Here is a 20,149-nt window from a genome sequence, read left to right as displayed (position 1 = left end):
GTCTCATGGACTTGCTTAGAATGAAAAGGATGTCCTAGAGATAAGTGTAACTTAGGAAGCAGGAGACTGAGTGTTTGGTTTTAATATCTGCAGAGCTTTTAACTTTATATTTATGTGGGGAAAAATGGCTGAGTTTTCATTCTGTTTTTCATTGGTTGTGTAGAATGCAAAGCCTACTTTTTTTTATTCGATTATATCTAAACATTTTGAATCTGACATTAATCAAGGCTTGTTGTTAGCAGTACATAGCATATACATGCAACTAGAGCTGTCTTTAATATAATCCTTTTTTGTTCCTAATAACAGTGGAAAGGTGTCTTAGGTTGACATAATCTGTTTATTTGGAGATCCTTCCTTCTATGTCTAATCATGGTTTAGTTCACCTTTCCTTTTTAGAACCAGGCTTGTTGATCCAGGCTGGCAGCTTTTGTTTTCCTTCTTTTGAACTACAGCTAAGTCTCCATTGTCCAGGCAATGAATGAATGGCCTCCTACTTAATGACACTGTAGGAGATAAGGAAAAATGAATTGTTTGCTTTTCAAGTTTTTTAAATGCAAAAACCATATGGAAATGTTTCCAGGTCAAATCCTTGGGAAGGTGGTGGGAGGGTGAGGTACAAGCACGGAGGAATTGAGGGGAGCCAGCAAAAGATCTAAACTGGGCTGTAAATGATTTTCAGTGTGGATAACCCACCCAGGAAAAATGGAGACGTGGCTGTAGTTCTCCCTGAGTGCTTTGTTTTGTTTCAAAGTGTGATATTCTTTTTTATTTTTTAGCATGAATAATTGAATGATTTTATTTTAGACTTTAACAACTCCGCTCCACTTTTTCCTGGTGTCAAGACGAGCAACACTGGCTGCATTTTGAACTTTTCTCTGATTTACTTTTTTCCACACAGTTTCTATTTGCTTCTCTTTATCTGCTAAATTACAAGTAACATTTTAAAAAATACTTGTTCTGACTGTACACAGGCAAAGAGCTTTTTCAATTCTCTTTTGTTATTTACTGTAAGTAGTAAAGCCTTTTTACCTTCAGTATAAATATGAGTTTATTCGGGAGTCTTAAAAGCTTCTACAAAACAGTGCATAATAACTATATTTATATTTTTCTTCTGATTTACAATTCAACTATTGTTTACTGTTTACAAAATTACATTTAAGAGAAAAGGAAATAAGCTGGGTGCTTGAAGAATTTCAGTATATAAAGAGACAATTGAAGAATCTACATCTCATGGAATTCTGTTAAAAATAATAAGGAAATTAATTTACTTTAGGGAAATAGTAAACTTTATAATATTGGTAGTGAATGTTTATCAGCAAAGCAAAAATCACTACCTATGGTCATGTTTGTCCATTGCATAAACTCTCTTGAAAAGTTTAATTCTTAGTAAACTGTACCAGGTTTGGAGGGATAGTCCAGTTGCCACAGTAGTAATACTAAAGTGACCAACCAGAGTCATGCTATGGATGAACAAAGAATCTTTTCCTCTATTTTAGTGCTAATCGATGATGGTCTTACATTTGGCAGAGCAGGTAACAGAGTGCAGCAATGATATTGGCAGAAAACAACAACTTCTGAATTCTTTTCTCACTCAAGAGTTGATTAAGAGAGAAATATACCAAAGGAAAAGAGCAGATAATTACCCACTTCCTAATTCTCCCAATTTATTTGCCATTATTTACTAAGTTTCAGTATTTACAGTATCACCTTATAGATCTGTGCATTTCTGTCTTTTCTCTCCTATTATTTAGTTGAAATTCTTTTTGAAATCATTGTATTTTTTAAAAATAAATGTGTTTTTATATGAAATCTTATATCATAGGTTTGGTGTGATAGTTACACATTTTAATATATTAAAATAAATGCATACCATTAAAATTTATGAATTCTACATATGTTCTACCTAAGCTCCTCTTGTATTTTACCAGTAGTACATAAGTCCCATTTTGTGAAACAGTGAAGTTCTCAGTTTCTTAGGTTTGATATTTCCTCTTCTTTTGTGCCATCTAGTTAAATTAAGAATACTGCTGAGTTTAATATACAGGCCTATATCTAATTAGGCTTAACTAGAAACTTTTTAACTAAGACTGGTGACACTGACAAAACTATCTCATTAAAATACACAAAGAACATATCTAATCCAAGAAACTGAGATTCAGCATGACTGATAAAGGTTTTAAAGACATCTCCTGAGAGGTGTTCTTTGATAATATATGTCTTGCTCTATCTGGAACATAGATGAGCTTTAAGTATACTTAACACAAGTTCTACCCATTAATTTCTGATAGCCTTAAAGATAATTAGCAGACTAATATTTAATTTAATATTGTAGATAGAATTTTGGAAACCATGTTTAACCAAGATAAATTTGGAAAGTTTACTAGCCTTTCTGTGTCCACACTTTTTATGACAGCTAATCCATTGTAAGTGCTTTCCTGCTCAACCATCAGATTAACCCATAATGCCTTTTAACAACTTTAGATTTTTTAAAAATCACTTTCAGTTTAAACCAAAGGCTGCTTAATAGGAAGGAAGCAGTTTTCATAAGTATTCTAACCTTTTTCTTCCAGAACTTGAAGAATCCAGACAGAAATGCCCACCCTGCTGGTATAAATTTGCTAACATGTGCTTGATTTGGGACTGCTGTAAGCCATGGTTAAAGGTGAAACATCTCGTCAACTTGGTTGTGATGGACCCTTTTGTTGACCTGGCCATCACCATCTGCATTGTCTTAAATACCCTCTTCATGGCCATGGAGCACTATCCCATGACGGAGCAGTTTAGCAGTGTGCTGTCAGTCGGGAACCTGGTAAGGCTCACTGAGGGTTACTCTACCCATTGAAAGAGTTCATGATTTCCTTAATGAATTTCACATATCAGTCTCAAATTAAATATGAATTAATTGTCGTATATACCTGGACAGCAAAAGTTCAGCATCACTTTTTTATAACAAAAATATACTGCTACACTTTAGCAGTGGAAGAGATTCAAAGATTTTATGTATAGTTTGATTTAGAATTAAATATAAATTGCCCATTCATTATAAAGATTATTATGAATTATGGAGGATATTGATTTATGATAAAATCCTGATGTGTTTCTCAGGTATTTAGAATAGATTCCTTCAGACATGTCTACATTTGCCAAACAAATTATAAAATATGCCAAGTCAGATAATTTTGAAATATCATCTGTTCATAACTGAAGATGGATTTTTAAGAGAGGAAACATCATAGAGGTTATTATTTCTGTTTGAATTTGTCCTATAAATTTAAGAATTTATAAATGATTAATTTTTGCATACATTTTTACTTAAAATTTTGTATTAACATTCATGGATACATTGTAGAATGATAGAAATGAAAGTAAAGTGGTCTTTTACAGAGAAACAAAATGAATAAATTCAGGCAACAAAAGTATATTAATATCAATATGAGGCTTATTAAGTTCTCATGAACCTCCCAACTTGATAAATGAACATATAAACAGGTTCTATATAGATAGTAAATGATATATTCTGAAGTATAATACACAATATTTTTAGGCTCTGAAGTAACCACTATTTTTTTATTATAATCCAGATAGCTCTTAACTGATAAAGTTAACATATATATGCTGACCACTTATTTTGTACCAGGCATTGTATTAAATGGTTTATGTAAAATCCCTCTCTCTAGGTTCCCACAAAGTCAGTCCTCAGGTAGATACTATGAATGTCTGCATTTTACAGTGGGAGAAACTATACCCATGAGAAATTCACAGAGCAATGGAAGCTCTGAATACTGTATCAGAGACTCTAAAAGATATTTCGGAGACTATTTTAAGCTCTGGCCAAAAATCACAAAACTTTAGGAAAGAACAATAACATTCCCTAGTCTAAATTTTTTCACATATATAGGAATCACTTCAACATTATCTACAAAAAGTGAGCAAGAGATCAAAGAAGCGTTATGGAGGTGGATATTAGGAAACAACTCAAATGGGCTTAAGCAAAAATAAAGATAATTCATTACTTCAAGTAACTAAAGTCCATTTGGGCATAGATCCACATTTTAATCTGGCTAGATTCAGGTTCTCAGTCAATGTCATTGGGAGTTAGCTTCTTGCCAACTTTTTCCCAGTATGTTTTTTCATCTCTGGCTGGGTATTCTATTGATGGCAACAGTCTACCAAGTTTTATCCTGACACAGCTCTTTAAGCAGAAGGATTGTGCCTCCTAACTAGTGGTTCCAACAAAAGCCCAAGAATTGAATATCATTGGCCTGGTTGGAGTTACATGACCATTTCTAAGTCAGTCAATCTGATTCTAGGGTTAGAATGCCCTATTTGGCCAAACCAGAACCATGTCTTATCACTGGAAACAGAGTAAATGAATACAATTATGAAGAAGAAAATTAGGTCTACCATTATCAGAAGAAGAGAGAGTGGATGGTGGAAAGACGTAAACAACAAATGGACAGTTCAAAATAGGACTTGTCTTATGTGTTAAGGAAGATAATGAAATAGTAGAAAATATATAGACAGGATTCACATTCTTCTCAAGTACATATGGAATATTCCCCAGCATAAGCGATAGGTAGGTCATACAACAAGCCTCATTAAACTTAAAAAGATTGAAATCAAAGTATTTTTTCTCACAAAAATAGAATGAAATTAGAAATCAATAAACAGGAATTTGGAAAATTTATAAATATATGGAAATTAAAAGCAGACTTGTAAATAACCGATAGGTTAAAAAAGAAATCACAAGAAAAATTAGAAAATACTTCGTGATGAATGAAAATGAAAACACACCAAACTGAAATAGTGCCTAGAGGGAAATTTATGCTGTAAATGCCTATAGTAAAAAAATAATACTTCAAATCCATAATCTATATTTTCATCTTAGGAAACTAGAAAAAAGAAGAGCAAACTAAATCTTAAACTAGCATAAGAAAGGAAATAATAAAGAATAGAGTGGAAATGAATGAAATAGTGAATAGGAAAACATCAGAAAAAAATCAACAAACCCAAAAGTTGATTTTTTGAAAAGAGCAATAGAAATGACAAATCTTGAGCTATACTTACCAAGAAAAAGAGAGAAAATTCAAATTACTAAAAGCAGGAATGAAGAGGGGACATCACTATTGATCTTACAGAAATAGAAAGGAGTATACAGAGTACTATAAATAGTTGTACCAACAAATTAGATAACCTAGAGGAAATGGAAAAATTCCTAGAAAGTAACAAACCACTGAAACTGACTCAAGAAGAAATAGAAAATACGAAAAAACTTATAACAAGTAAAAATTGAATTAGTAATCAAAAAATGTTCCCACAAAGGAAAGCCTAGGCCCAGATGATTTCTTTGGTGAATCCTACCAAATATTTAAAGAATTAACACCAATCCTTCACAAATTGTTCCCAAAAAAAAAAAGAATAGAAGGAAATACTTCCCAAGAGTTTGGAATTTAAAGCTGACCAAGATGGAGAAATTGAACAAAGACTTTGGGCTTGCCTTTAAAACTCCAAAGGGGTTACACTTAAGGAGTAAAGGCTATGTCAGAGAACCAGAAGATTCAACTAGGACAAAGAGCAAACCAAAATAGCTGTGCCCTACTTAAGTATTAAACCTAACTACCATAAGTTCAAAGTGGCCAACCTATAATTTAACTTCCTGCTAGGACAAAAATCAGTACTTTTTAGAGGAAAATAATTGACTCAAAACTCTCTACATTATTCACATCACATAAAAAATTACATGATATATGAAGAAATAGGAAACTGTAACTTGAGTTGAGAGAAAAAAATACTCAATAGAAATAGATCCAGAGATGGCTGAATTACTAAAATTAGCATTAAAGGACTTTATAGGACCTATTATAAATACATTTAACAAATTGAAGGAAAAAAATGGTCATCAAGAATAAACAGATGGAGAATATGAGCAGAAAAAATGGAAACTATATAAAAGAATTATCTAGACATTTTAGAACTGAAAAGTACAAATTCTAAAATGAAAAATTCACTGGATGAGTTTAAAAGAAAATTGCAGATGTCAGAAGAAAGTGTCAAACTTGAAGCAAACCAGTAGAAATTATCCAATTTGAACAGCAGAGAAAAACTTACAGGAAAAATGAACTAAGTCACACTAATCTGCAGAATAACATCAAGTGGTCTAATATTTACATAAGGGAGACTCAGAAGGACAAAAGAGAGAATGGAACAAAACAAATATTTGGAGAAATAATGGCCAAAATGTTCTCAAATTTGATGAAACATATTAACTTAGACACCTTAATATTAAATTGTAAAATTTCAGTGAACATCAACAAGGATAAATATAAAATTAACTACATTGGGCACATCTTAGCCAAGCTGTGAAAGCAAAAGAAACTTTTAGAAGCAGCCAGAAGAAAAATATATATTATATACAAGGGATTAACATCTCGTCAGAAACAGTTCAGGCCATAAGAAAGTGGCCTGATGAAAAAAAGAAGTTAAAACATTATTCTACGGTGAAATTATCTATCAAAAACTAGTGTGAAATAAAGAATTTTAATATAAACAAAACCTTAAAAAAGTTGTTACACCGGAATTATGCTGCAAGAAATGCTAAAGGAAGTTCTTCAGGCTGAACGGGAAGAACGTATTAGATGGAAATTTGAGAATGATGGTCACTAGAAATGAATAAATTTGGGTAAATAGAAAATACTGTTTTTTTCCCCTTATCTTAATTTCTTGAAAAGACAACTGATTATTTAAAGCAAGCATTTATAGCATATGTAAGTATAAAATATATGAAAATATTAGCACATGTGATTGGGGTGGCCAAGATTTCTTGGAAAAGAGACAAAAAGTGCTATACATTATTTAAATATTTATAGAATATTCAAACAATAGAATTCTACTCAACAATAAAAGGAGGAAAAACTGGTAATACATGCATGGGTGAATTTCAACTTGAAGTATTCAAGAGATATTTGGAAAAGTTAGCAAGACTCTCATGTTTCTGAGCTGGCCACCGAGGTAGAGAGCCATTCCATTTACTGAGTTAACAAATATCAGAAGAGAAGCAAGGTTGTGCAGAGAAAGTGATGAAATGAATTTTGGACCTGTTGAATTTGAGGTACCTGTGAGACAGTTATCCAGTGGAGGTGTTGAATAAGGAAATAAGGATGTAGTTCTGGAATTCAGGGGATATGCTTGAATGGGAAAATAGATCTCAAAATGTAAAGTTATTGTAAAAAGAAAATTAGATTAAGAAGGTTGAGGACAGAAAGACCTCTGAAAAAATCCAGTGTTGAATGATTTGTTGGAGGAGGAAAAGCAACTGAGAAGTATCCAGGGAGATGTGGATCACTGAAGCCAGGACAGAAACTATTTTAAGGAACAAGGAACAGACAACGTTGTGAAAAACTCCTAAAGAGGCAAGCAAGATAACTATTAAAAGTTCAATTGAATTTATCAATGGCAGTTTCGGTTATGTTGGTGAAATTGGTTAAAGCAGTTTGTGCTGCTGGCAGGTCAGGGGGATAAGTTAAAGAAATGGAACTAGTGAGTACAGACAAGTACACAAACTCTTAAGGAAGTTGGGCTATGAAGAGAAGACAGATGGTGGTAGCTAATGGGGGAAGTAGAATGCAAGGAGAGTTTCTTTTATGATGCTGGTGGTAGTTTTAAGGTGGAGAGGGACTGAGTATCTGTTGATACTTGTAAAATCCCAAAAGGAAGCAGTCAGTAGCAGGAAGAGGTTGAAACTACAGGTTAATTGAGAAAGTGAATTCTTCAAGAAGTCCAAAGAAGATACATAATTGCAGCTGCAGAAATTAGAGCAAAGCAGTGACATGTCTTTAATTTTTAACAGGAAAAGAAAAAGCAAAGTATGGTGTGGTTGTAAGTAGTTTGGTAGATACAAGGAAACTGAGTAAGTTCAGGTTGACTGACTTCCATTACCTCTGAGATGCAGAAGTACTGAGAGTGGAGAATAAAGAAAAATGGTTGAAGACACGTGGAAAATTTAAAATAGTTGTAGAGGAAGAAAATGGAGAATAGAGACTGCTGCTTCTCTTTGGCCAGGAAAATAATTTTTTTTTAAAGCATCCTTAACATCTATAGGGCTAGTGGTGACCTTGTTTATTACAGCCAATATAAAGCCTTTTTAGCACCAGCCTTGCCTGCAGGGCCAAGGGAGGGAACCAAACTATTAGGTAATTATTTGGTGAGTTTTTGGAGGGCTAGGGAGAAGAATATTAATTTTATTGTCTTAATTCTTGTATTCTTTATCACTTGATAAACCTTAAATATAGTAAACAATTAAATATTGATTTGAATACAAACCATTTGAGGATACTAATTTCCTGGACCCAAACCAATTTGTGTGTGTGTGTGTGTGTGGTACGTGACCCTCTCACTGTTGTGGCCTCTCCCGTTGCGGAGCACAGGCTCCGGATGCGCAGGCTCAGCGGCCATGGCTCACGGGCCCAGCCGCTCCGCGGCATGTGGGATCTTCCCGGACCGGGGTACGGTCTCGTGTCCCCTGCATTGGCAGGCGGACTCTCAACCACTGTGCCACCAGGGAAGCCCCCAAACCAATTTTTAAAACTCAGAATTGAATTGTGATTTGTTGGGACTAAATTAAATTGCTCAATAGTTATTTATGTTTTCAAGAGTCTTCACTTGTGTAATAAACATTTCTCCCTTAGGTCTTCACTGGGATCTTCACAGCAGAAATGTTTCTAAAGATAATTGCCATGGATCCATATTATTACTTTCAAGAAGGCTGGAATATTTTTGATGGTTTAATTGTGAGCCTTAGTTTAATGGAACTTGGTTTGGCAAACGTGGAAGGATTGTCAGTTCTCCGATCATTTCGACTGGTAAATTAACTGAGAGTAAACATAATGTTTTTATAAATAATTTAATTAGTAGTCACTCCTTTCTAGAAAAAAATTACAAGATGTCCCATAGCTTTAATATTATTTGAATATACTTCTAACAAAGCAGCTGGTAATTTCTTCTTCCTCATAGTTTTAATGCATAGATTAAGTTTATTCAAATGAACAGGCAATAGTTCTGTCCTTAGTAATTGAATGGCAAGGCTAATGGGGAGAGAGAAAATGGAGGTCATAGATAAACGCATATCAAATTAAACAACAGAATATGTACCTCTCAGCTATATAGGGTTTGCTTACCCATGATAAGGCTTGGTTGGGGCTTTGGGTGGGCTCATCTTTCTACCAGAGGCTAAGGGATCATGGAGTTGCCCACTTTGCCCCCGTAGAAGCCAAGACCCGGGACTGGGTAGAGTGTACAGGGAAAGAAGACAGAGCTCCTATACATCTGCTCCTTCAGCCAGGTCAGGAAGTCACCAAATACACTCTCTGAGAAGAGTTGCCTGTGTTATACTTTAATTTTAAAGAAAGGGTCTTTCATTTGATCTTTATATTTCAAAGTTTATGGATCTTTTACAGATGAGACAAAATATCACTTGACACATTGCCATTTGAAGTTTGGTATGTTTTATTGTGCTGTTTATTTGAGTTGGCTCTAACTTTTTGTGATTTATTTTGAAACAACAGAGGTTGTATATAGTTAGTAAAGACAGATTCTTATAGGCAACTTATCTTAACAGTGATTAGTTTCAAGACTTTGTTGTGAAGTCTGTTTAGAAACTCCCTTACCACTTTCAAATTTGTGTTAAGATCCTTAGAGCTGTGATTTCCTTTCCTAGTCTTCATGGATAGCTGTAGATCTTAATTTGAAGCTAGAAGGATGCAAAAAAAAAAAAACAAAACAAAATTTAGCAATGATAATATAACAAGTAAATATGGGCAACTACTTTTAAGAAGCTTAGTAAATCTTTGTGATAATGTGATGCAGTTTGGGGAGATAGAAGGCATAATATCATCAGTGTCTTGCTTAGTATATCAGGCCCTTTTGCATTAATTATTCTCTGGGAATAAATTAAAATTTTTGGTTCTTATATCTGCTCCTTTGGGTCACTTAGTTGCCGTTAAATAATGCACGACTCTTGACCTGACATTTACTGAAGCATCGGAAATAAAATGCTGCTGCTATTTAATGGTAAATGGTACTCTAGAGGCTTCTAATACAACCAATGTGTCAGGCACAGTAGTGGAGAGCCATTCCACACTATAATGAGTTGATTAATTAAATCACTGAAGACATAAAGGTTGACAAAATACAGCTTTTTACTCAAGTCCAAGTATTTCTTCCTTGAATATAATAAATCTCCTTTAAAATACAGCCTAATATTACAGCAAGCTACAGATATAGCAGTCCAGAGATTTAAAGAAATTAGTTGGTTTTTCTCTTGTACCTTATATAAATGTTGTTTGCACTTGTGCATTTCAGCATTATATTTCAAGTACACTGAAAAATATATCCACTTTGGGCTTTTAAATAATGAGAGCCTCTACTTTTCTGAAAGAGTCTTTTCTAATTAATCACCACTAATGTTAGATATCTCAGTTCCTTACAGAAAAACAAAAAGAATAGTATAAATGCTTATGTAAGATTCAGGAATATTTAGTGAATCTTATTCTTTGAATGCTGATGAAAAACTGTATAATTATTTTATTTACAATATAAACTATTTCAAAATGAAAAATATCCCATGGTAACAAACTAATACATTTGCCAGATAATAGTTTGGCACATGAATAATCCATCACCTAAAATTGAGACACTGTAGACTTTTCCTACAAACAAATATGCAGATTCTTCAGAATGCAGAGCAGTAATGGCCTTCTTGCTTTTGTTTCCAGCTCAGAGTTTTCAAATTGGCAAAATCTTGGCCGACTCTGAACATGCTGATAAAGATCATTGGCAATTCAGTGGGGGCTCTGGGTAACCTCACCTTGGTGTTGGCCATCATCGTCTTCATTTTTGCCGTGGTCGGCATGCAGCTCTTTGGTAAGAGCTACAAAGAATGTGTCTGCAAGATTTCCAATGATTGTGAACTCCCGCGCTGGCACATGCATGACTTCTTCCACTCCTTCCTGATTGTGTTCCGAGTGCTGTGTGGAGAGTGGATAGAGACCATGTGGGACTGCATGGAGGTCGCCGGTCAAACCATGTGCCTTACTGTCTTCATGATGGTCATGGTCATTGGAAACCTGGTGGTATGTGGTAAAACATTTTTCTCATTTTCAGTAAAAGACAATGTAACCATGAAAAAGTATGTTCAACTGAGGAATGTTTTGAATGCTTTTTTTTAAATCAATTCTCAATTTTCATGATAGCAGGAGTCAGGTATAGCTCAGACTATTGAAATCCACATGAACTCTTTTTAAATATTTCCTTATTCATTATTTTTATTTTTTCCAGTTTTATTGAGCTATAATTGATATGCAACGTAAACTCTTAAAATGTCTTTTGAACCAAAGCTGTTCTTCATCTCTGTACCTCTTATTGATCATGGAGAGGGCCAGTTTTGGCTTTTATATTTCAGTTCTTGTACTAAAGCATGGAAGTACCATGAAGAGCAGTCATTCATTTTATTTATAAGTACTAATAATAGTATCACTTGAAAATGTTTCAAATTTGGGTTCTCTACAAGTTGGAGTTTAAAAAAAATAGTGATAATCTCAGTCCATTAAAAGCACATAAGGTAATTGTTGCCTAGAAACTACAGTATGAACAAGTAACACTGACTCAAGAATCACTTGTTTATCATTTCTGTGTAAAATGAACCATGTCCAACACATCTCTGCTGAGTCCTGGAGGCATGGGAAAGATGATAGGAAGATATATATAGCATTGTGATATGACATTTACCTAAACAGGAGTAAAAATAGGAACTAGTAAGTGAAAAAATGTGAAAGTGAAGTGTTATATGTCAAGTTCACAAGATGGAAACTTTGCTTTACAGTGGCAAGGATGATCAGGCAAGGCTTTGTCAAGGAGTTCAGACCTGAAATATCTTTACTGAGATGTAAGATTTAGCTCGGTAAGAAGAAAGGTAGACTGTCCCAAGCCAGGGAACAGTGGACCCAGTGGTTGGGGAAGAAAGGACAGTAGATTCTCTAAGAGGGATCAGGCTCTTATACTTTAAATATAAAGTTATTATACTAAGGTGCTTGATTAGGCCCCAGTCCAGTGGAATAATCATAACCAATATTTTAAAGTATACAATTTATAGACTTAATTTCCTTTCACATCAAAGCAACTTCCAATTCCCCAGAGGAAAAGAAAAGGGAGGGGGGGAAAAAAGCAAAAGATTATCATTTATTTCTATTTATCCCAAGATTTCAACCTTCTCAGTATTAGCTTAGATAATTCTGACCTCTTCTTAAAATAACAACAAACATGAACAGTGTACAATCCAGAAATATGAACAGTGGCCTAAAACAATAAACATTTATTAATTGTTTCATAGTTTCTGTGGGTCTGAAATTTGGGGGCACCTTATCTGGGTGCTTCTGGCTTTGGGTCTGTCGTAAGGTTGCTGTCAAGATGTTGGCAGGGAACTCAGTTATCTTGACTAAGACAGGAGGATCAGCTTCTAAGAAGGCTCACTCTCATGGCTATTGGCAGGAGGTCCCAATTCCTCTTTGTTGGCTGTTGGTAGAAGGCTTCAGTTTTTCTCCACATGTATCTCACCATAGGGTTGTTGATTATTTCATGACATGGCAACTGGCTTCTCCCAGAGCAGGTGACACAAAACAAAGGGCAAGGAGAAAGCCCTCTTTACGTTCTAATCTTGAAGTCACGTACTGTCACTTCTGCCATATTGTATTCATTAGAAGCTAGTCACTAAAAAGAACTCACACTTAAGAAAAAGGGATTAGGCTTTCACTTTTGAAGAGAAGAGTATCGAATAATTTATATACATAAATATATATATATATATATATATATATATATTGGGTTTGACCATGCTGCGTGGCATGCAGGATTTTAGTTCCTCAACCAGGGATCAAACCCGTGCCCCCTGCAATGGAAGTGTGGAGTCCTAACCACTGGACTGCCAGGGAATTCCCCTGTAGATTTACTTTAAAGCCACCACAATTCCGAATACAACTTGCTTGCTTTCAGAAAAGTGCAATATTGCATAGAACAGAAAGAAATGGTCATAGGGTTAATAGAAAAGAAACAAAGAAAAGGTCATAGGTTTGATTTTAGATTTGATTTGATTTCATTTATATATTTGGCATACATTGGAAGAAAAGAATAAAAGGCAGAGAACAGAACCCTTTATGACAACAATGAATGAGCAGATCAGACACAAGCAACAGGGAATTCATAGTGGGAGTAGTAGAAAGTAAATTTGGGGCCAAACTGTGTAGAGTTTAATTTATGAAAAGGCTGACTTTGCATAACAAAATTGGAGTTTTTCTGTAGGCAATTCAGAGCTACAGATGGCTTTTTATCAGGAAAGTGACAAAGAGCAAGTGGGATTTTGGTAGAATTCATGTAGCCAGAAAACACAGAGTGAACTTAAAGAGAAGGAAACTCAACATATCACATGTCATCTATTACTTTACTGAAATAAGACACATGTCTCTAACTGTATGGAAGATTCAAGTTGAAAGAGAATTTCAGGAAGTATCCATACCTATGGATGACATTTAATATTAATTTGGATGGCTGGATATGCATAAAAAGATATAGCCTATAAAAGAATAATTTCCATCTATTGGCATAAATTTAAATTCTGTACATTTAAAAAAAATTTTTTTTTATTTTTGGGTGCATTGGGTCTTTGTTGCTGTGCGCGGGCTTTCTCTGGTTGCGGCGAGCCGGGGCTACTCTTTGTTGCAGTGCACGGGCTTCTCATTGTGATGGCTTCTCTTGTTGCGGAGCACGGGCTCTAGGCACACGGGCTTCAGTAATTGTGGCACGTGGGCTCAGTAGTTGTGGCTTGCAAGCTCTAGAGCGCAGGCTTAGTAGTTGTGGCGCATGGGCTTAGTTGCTCCACGGCATGTGGGATCTTCCCAGACCAGGGCTCAAACCCATGTTCCCTGCATTGGCAGGTGGATTCTCAACACCTGTGCCACCAGGGAAGCCCTAAGTTCTGTACATTTTTTTAAAAATTAAAGAACCTCCCTTTTTTTTTTTTTACTATAAGTTAAAAAATAGTCCTCCTTTTGTGATATCTTGGATATTTTTTCTGGAGTAACTAGGTAATAATAGTATCTGTCATGTTTACCACTATTAAGGAAATGTGTTCATATCACATTTGCTTAAATAAGACTGACTGAAACTGATGCAGTGCCTCCTACAATCCTTCCTTCTCATCCTCACCAGAAAGGATAATGTCCCCCAAAGACAAGCTGACATAACTTCCTGTTAACACATGTAAACTTCTGTATGGTGCTCCACCACGAGAAGTGTGAGTAACCACGGCCTAGTCCACAGACAAGACGGAGGTTTGGCCACAGACTGCTTTTCCCCAGGCTATTATTCTTGGTTTGCTAACACTATGGCCAGAAATCCTTTTATAGGTTCAAGGCAAGTGCTGCAGAAGGAAAATACGATTTTTTGAAGATTACCACTTCTAGAAGTAGCCACCGCAGTCTCGTCTGTGTCTAAGAGAAGGTGGAGCATTAGCACACAGGAGGGATGTGAAAGTTTTGGGTTCTTCTCACCAATTAGGAATCAGGATGGAGGGACTTCCCTGGCGGTCCAGTAGTTAGGACTCCACATTTCCACTGCAGGGGGCACGATCCCTGGTTGGGAACTAAGATCCTGCGTGCCTGTGGTGCGGCCAAAAAAAAAGAAAAATAGAATCAGGATGGAGACAGTATTGATACGTGCAATATATTTCAATCCTGAACCCCAAATGGAAATTATTATTCCAAGAAACTGGGGGACGTGTGAATCATTTTCACTCAATGAGCTATCAGGTCTGCCCATAACCACGTGTGAGACAGGTTTCCAGGTTTCAGTCCCTGAGTAAGCTAGTTGAACTGTATTCTCTTAAATTTCCTTTGATCACAACCAACACCTTGGCCAGTTGTTATGCAGATCAATCCCCTGTGGTAACAAAGGAGCCCTAGAAATGTTTGCTCACACAAACATTTCCAAGAAAAAAGATAAATTGAAAGATAGTATAACAGAGGGTAGGTTGTATCATAGTATTAATAACAGTGATAATAACAGCTAAACTTTCTCAAGGGTTTACCATGTGCCAGTAGCTTTGTGAGAGCCACATGGATTTTCTAATTGAATCCTTACAACAATCTGGTAAGCTTAGCACTGGGAAAATTGACAGAAACTGGATTCTTACCCAACATTATAATTCTAATGAGAAAGGGGAGCAGGCCATATAGATATAACAGTAAATGACACAAGTAGATACCTGTTCCAATGCTTTGAAGAGGAACTATAAGTTGGATCTCACTCTGGGAAGGTTGATTGATATTTGTCAAGAAAAAGTTCCTAATAGAAAAGTTCATTAATAAACCTTAGGAAATCAAATCTAGAAAAAAATTATGGTACCAAAATTGTTTTATAATGGATAAAACCCAAATGTAGCATTTAATTTTTTTCTCTTGCATCTGTTTTTTCATCCAAAAAGTAAATTCAAGGCAAATCACAATAAAATATAACTTTATTGGTAAATTTCTGATGTGAAGGAGCAGGTCTTAGTATGAATACTAGCAGACGTGGTATAGCAATTGAAAGATGTCAATATAGACTCACAGAATTATGTGCAGTCCTTGTTGGGTCTTATAGGTTTTCACCTTTCTTACCACAATTGGTTAGACTAACTCGTACTGGTTAGACAAAGGAACTCTGAGCCTCATTATCTTATTGGAAAGATAGGAATATAGCAAGAATGCAGCATCCTTTTCACTGGAGTTTTACTTAAAATTTTTTCTAGGATTCCTCTTCTGTACTATTTACTTTTTGTCTTTGGATCCCTTCAGGGCCATATCCTTCTTTTTTGTTCTGTATGCTTGAATAGTCAGGGACTCGTGAACATTATCAATCAAATTCTGAAAAAAATTATATTACTTGGTCTTGTGCCTATGGGAGTACTCTGTTCCTTAGTAAATTACCTCTTTTTGAGTGTACACAGTGGGTTTATGGTCACTAATCTTTTCACTCACTCATATCAGTGGGTCCTATTTTTGGAGACCCAAGTTATAGACTAATTAGTGGTCTCTAACCATTTCTTTATAGTATTTCCAACCACTGTATAAATCTAGTGGCCATTATTTTCTGAACCAAAAACTGGGAACTTTGATCTAGCAGTAGTATATATATTTTTTAAATAGACAAGTTATCCAAAGTGCAAAAATTAGTACAAACACATAAAAATAAAATCATATTTAAATATATTGGAATCATCTTTGGCTTCAGGAATAAAACTATAAAAAATTATCAGTGTCCTGGAAAACCCAAGTTACATGGGGAAAATTCTTAACATCCCAATAAAAGATTTTTTTCTTTTTCACTATATAGATATCTAGATAGCTAAAATTTTAAATTTGGAATTGAACTTAATATAGAAGTTTTACGCAACAGTGGTTTCAGTAATTTTGCAATGACTAAAAAGGAATTAGTGTTAATAGTATTGTTTTATATTGGCCAGGTGTTTATTTCATTCACCTTTTTTTTTTTTCCAGGATAGTTTACCATAAACTAGAAAGAATACCTATCAGCAAAAAGTGAGGTGTAAGAACAGTTTTGGAAAATTTGTAGTTCGGAGGAATAGAAACAACAGAATGTTTTGATCACCAATTTTCCTATTCTGTTTTAGGTTCTGAACCTCTTCCTGGCCTTACTCTTGAGTTCATTCAGTTCTGACAATCTTGCCGCCACTGATGATGATAATGAAATGAATAATCTCCAGATTGCTGTGGGAAGGATGCAGAAAGGAATTGATTATGTTAAAAGAAAAATACGTGAATTTATTCAGAAAGCCTTTGTTCGAAAGCAGAAAGCTTTAGATGAAATTAAACCTCTTGAAGATCTAAATAACAAAAAAGACAGCTGTATTTCCAACCATACCACCATAGAAATAGGCAAAGACCTCAATTATCTCAAAGATGGAAATGGAACGACCAGTGGCATAGGCAGCAGTGTAGAAAAATATGTTGTGGATGAAAGTGATTACATGTCCTTTATAAACAACCCCAGCCTCACTGTGACTGTACCAATTGCTGTCGGAGAATCTGACTTTGAAAATTTAAATACTGAAGAATTCAGCAGCGAGTCAGATATGGAGGAAAGCAAAGAGGTAGGAATTTCTACGTCAGAAGATATTTTGGTGTTATGTATGCTTTAAACTATCAGACTTTTAAAAATTATATTTTCTTTCTGTAAGAAAATAGGAAATATCTATTGACACAATTTCTATGGCAAAATTGGCGATAGATAAATTAACAGTACCTTAATATATAACTAGACAAATGATATGTTGACTCATTTTTTCAAATATTCACCATTTTGAATTATTGATAATATGAATATTCAGATTAATATGAATTTTTGCAGATTTTAAATAATTTTTGATTTGTGAACAGTGCCTCAGTTTATACACTTTCTTCCTTATAATTCTCTCACAATGGTGGTTTTTTTGTATGTACTAGAACAATACTTGGTGAGAGGGCAGTTCCAATTCTCATTTTGCTACATTCTTGGCTCTTATGGAATAATTTATAAACTGTGATCTTATTTAGTTTTCACAGGCATATTTATTAATGGAAGTATGATTGGGATATTGACTTGATATTTACATATAGTTTCATGTTTCCTGAAGTAAATAATTTTTTAAAGGAAGTGAAGGTAGTGATGAAGAATCAGGTTGAAAATGTTTTTAACCCTACTGAACCCGGTACATGCTCTCTAAACAAACAAAAAGCCTTGATACATTATAGAATGTAAAATTCTAAATTTACCAACTACAGTTAAGAGTCTTGGCAGTTTAAAGAATTCTTTGATTTACTAGAAGAGTGTAAATACCAGGATATGTTCCTGGTTTGTTTATAGGTTAATAAGCACAGAGTTGGGAATAAAGAGAAGGAATTAAAACCTTGATGTTCAACTACACAAAAATGAAGACAGAATTCCCAACAATTAAAGCTTGCATAAACAAATAAAAATAACAATGAAAAACAAAAAGATTCATTCTTTTTTTGTCATTTGAAGTGATTGGCAGGGAACAAAAATACCTCTATTATTATTCTCATCCTAAGAAAGATGATTTGGGGGAGTTTGAGATGCTGAAGGGTACAGTTTAAGTAGTGCAACAAAGTCACAAAAATTAGGGATCAGTTAATAAAATTATGAGCAAAAATATATTTCTAAGAAAGGAACCTTAGATATTTCAATCAGTATTACTATATTTATTCTATAAGATTACTGAAGAAGACGCTATTTCCATTTGTTCTTGTTTGTAAGATAGGTAGTATTGCTAATTCAGTGATTACATAGAAGTAGATGTTAAATGTGAAATTCAGAGAAAGTTTAAATATAGGTACTAAAATTAGCATATAGGTAACAAGGCCATAGCTACTAGTTTCACAAAATAACAGATGAGATTAAAGGGGAAAATTTTAAAACCTTATAGCCTTGGACAAATAATTGCTATAATTAGTTGAACTCAATTGTTCACTAATAAGATCATTATTTTAAAACTGACTAATATCTTAAGATCTAGTTAATAAAATGTTGGATAATAAGCATATTTGATTGGGCTATGCTGAAAGGGTGGGGACTAACTTCTGGCATTGTATATTACTAGAAACTAAAGTCAGCATTTGGAAGATAGAATTTGGTCATTAAATTTTAATATATATTCCCCTCTCATTATTTTGACATTATACCTAATAGCAAATATCTCCCTTACAGTACAGAAGTCAATTTTTATTTTTAGCTAGTAAAAAATATATTAACTAAGAATGAATTATGGAGAATCAAATGTTGAAGCCATCAGTCAATTTAAACTTCCGGCTGAGGATCTTTTGAGGTATGGTTAACTCATCATCCAGTCTTCCTAATTTTCAGAAATTTTAAAGCCTCAGACTTCTCCAAAGGAGCATGTATTTTGCCTCATCTCAAACCATTGTGTTTGACATTAGAGAATTATCTAGTTAAGGTGGGACTTATAGAAGGAAAAATCCAAACTCTTCCCAGTTTCTCTTGTTACCATTGAGCTTTTTCATCTGTTTTCTGTTTGAGTTAGGTACTCCAAAGTAATATATGTGAAGTCAGTACTTTGGAATTGGAGGCAGAGAACTGATCTGCCAGTTGAAAGTAGACAGAATTATTTTATTGCTTTAGCTGTAGAGTCCTTTCAATACTTTCCCATCATAGTGATTGTTACTTGTGTGCTAAAATTTATTATTTGGTGAAATTTTTAATTATGGCTTTATATCAGACTTCCTAAATATAAGCTCACTGACAAATAAAGGATTAGAGCAATAGTCTAGGAAGGGACTATGTGCATGTTTTAATTTTTTGGTATTTTACCTTGTAACTCTATACTAGAAAACAAAAGAGAACGGACATAATTATTCAAGAATTGAAAATATTCCCACCTCAGATATCTTTTTAGTGTTCTGCCTTCAAGTTAGTTTTGTCTGGTCATTTTCTTAACTGGTAGGTTTGGATTGTGCTGTTAAATATCACATGTGGAGTAGTAATAAATGGAATAAGGCTAATTGACATTCTTTTCTAAATGATTTGAAAAATTAAAGGAAAAAAACGGAGCACCTTTTAATTTTTGGAATACCTAATGAATTCCTTTTTATAGGGCAGACTAACCAAGTGGACCCAGAGGTTGTTTAGGTGTTTGAACTAAATCCTCTTCTATTTTATCTTTGCCAAATTTGTGTGATTCTTTGACAGCTTTCTGTAGATTCTCTAGAGTATATTATTTTAAATTCATATCTTAATTATATGTTTTAACTCATATTATTTTGACTATATATAATGTAATTCCTTTCATACTTTGTGATTTTGAATGATTGATTTTTCTTATAGAGTTTTAATAATGTTGAAGCCGCAATGATTATTTTTCAAAGTGAAATTTACTAGTGCAATATGGTGACCTTCACTGCTTACCGTTCTTACTTCTCACAGGGGTAAAATCAAGCTGGAGCCATCAAGAATGCAGCTCTGGTGTTTTTTAACCAGCCAGAGGCTCGTGCCACCACTTTTATCCAGGTTACCTAAGCAAGTTGTACATATA

At 34.4% G+C, this 20,149-nt stretch overlaps 1 protein-coding gene across 10 annotated transcripts in view; it reads left to right on the top strand.

Moving 5' to 3' along the window:
* Positions 1 to 20,149, top strand: part of SCN2A (sodium voltage-gated channel alpha subunit 2) — a gene marked incomplete at both ends in the record, with an annotated part of 89,962 nt that overhangs the window by 34,666 nt on the left and 35,147 nt on the right. For all 10 annotated transcript variants that reach the window (XM_082658533.1, XM_082658530.1, XM_082658536.1 and 7 more), the window contains 4 exons: positions 2,571 to 2,809; positions 8,685 to 8,858; positions 10,770 to 11,126; positions 16,715 to 17,194. In XM_082658533.1, coding sequence (XP_082514659.1) covers positions 2,571 to 2,809; positions 8,685 to 8,858; positions 10,770 to 11,126; positions 16,715 to 17,194 — 1,250 coding nt within the window. The remainder of the gene's footprint in view (positions 1 to 2,570; positions 2,810 to 8,684; positions 8,859 to 10,769; positions 11,127 to 16,714; positions 17,195 to 20,149) is intronic.

Source organism: Grampus griseus, assembly GCF_964374135.1.
Source record: "Grampus griseus genome assembly, chromosome: 7".
In the NCBI taxonomy this organism is placed as follows: domain Eukaryota; kingdom Metazoa; phylum Chordata; class Mammalia; order Artiodactyla; family Delphinidae; genus Grampus; species Grampus griseus.
Note: the sequence above shows the minus strand (reverse complement) of the source record. Positions and strands in the feature narration are given on the sequence as shown.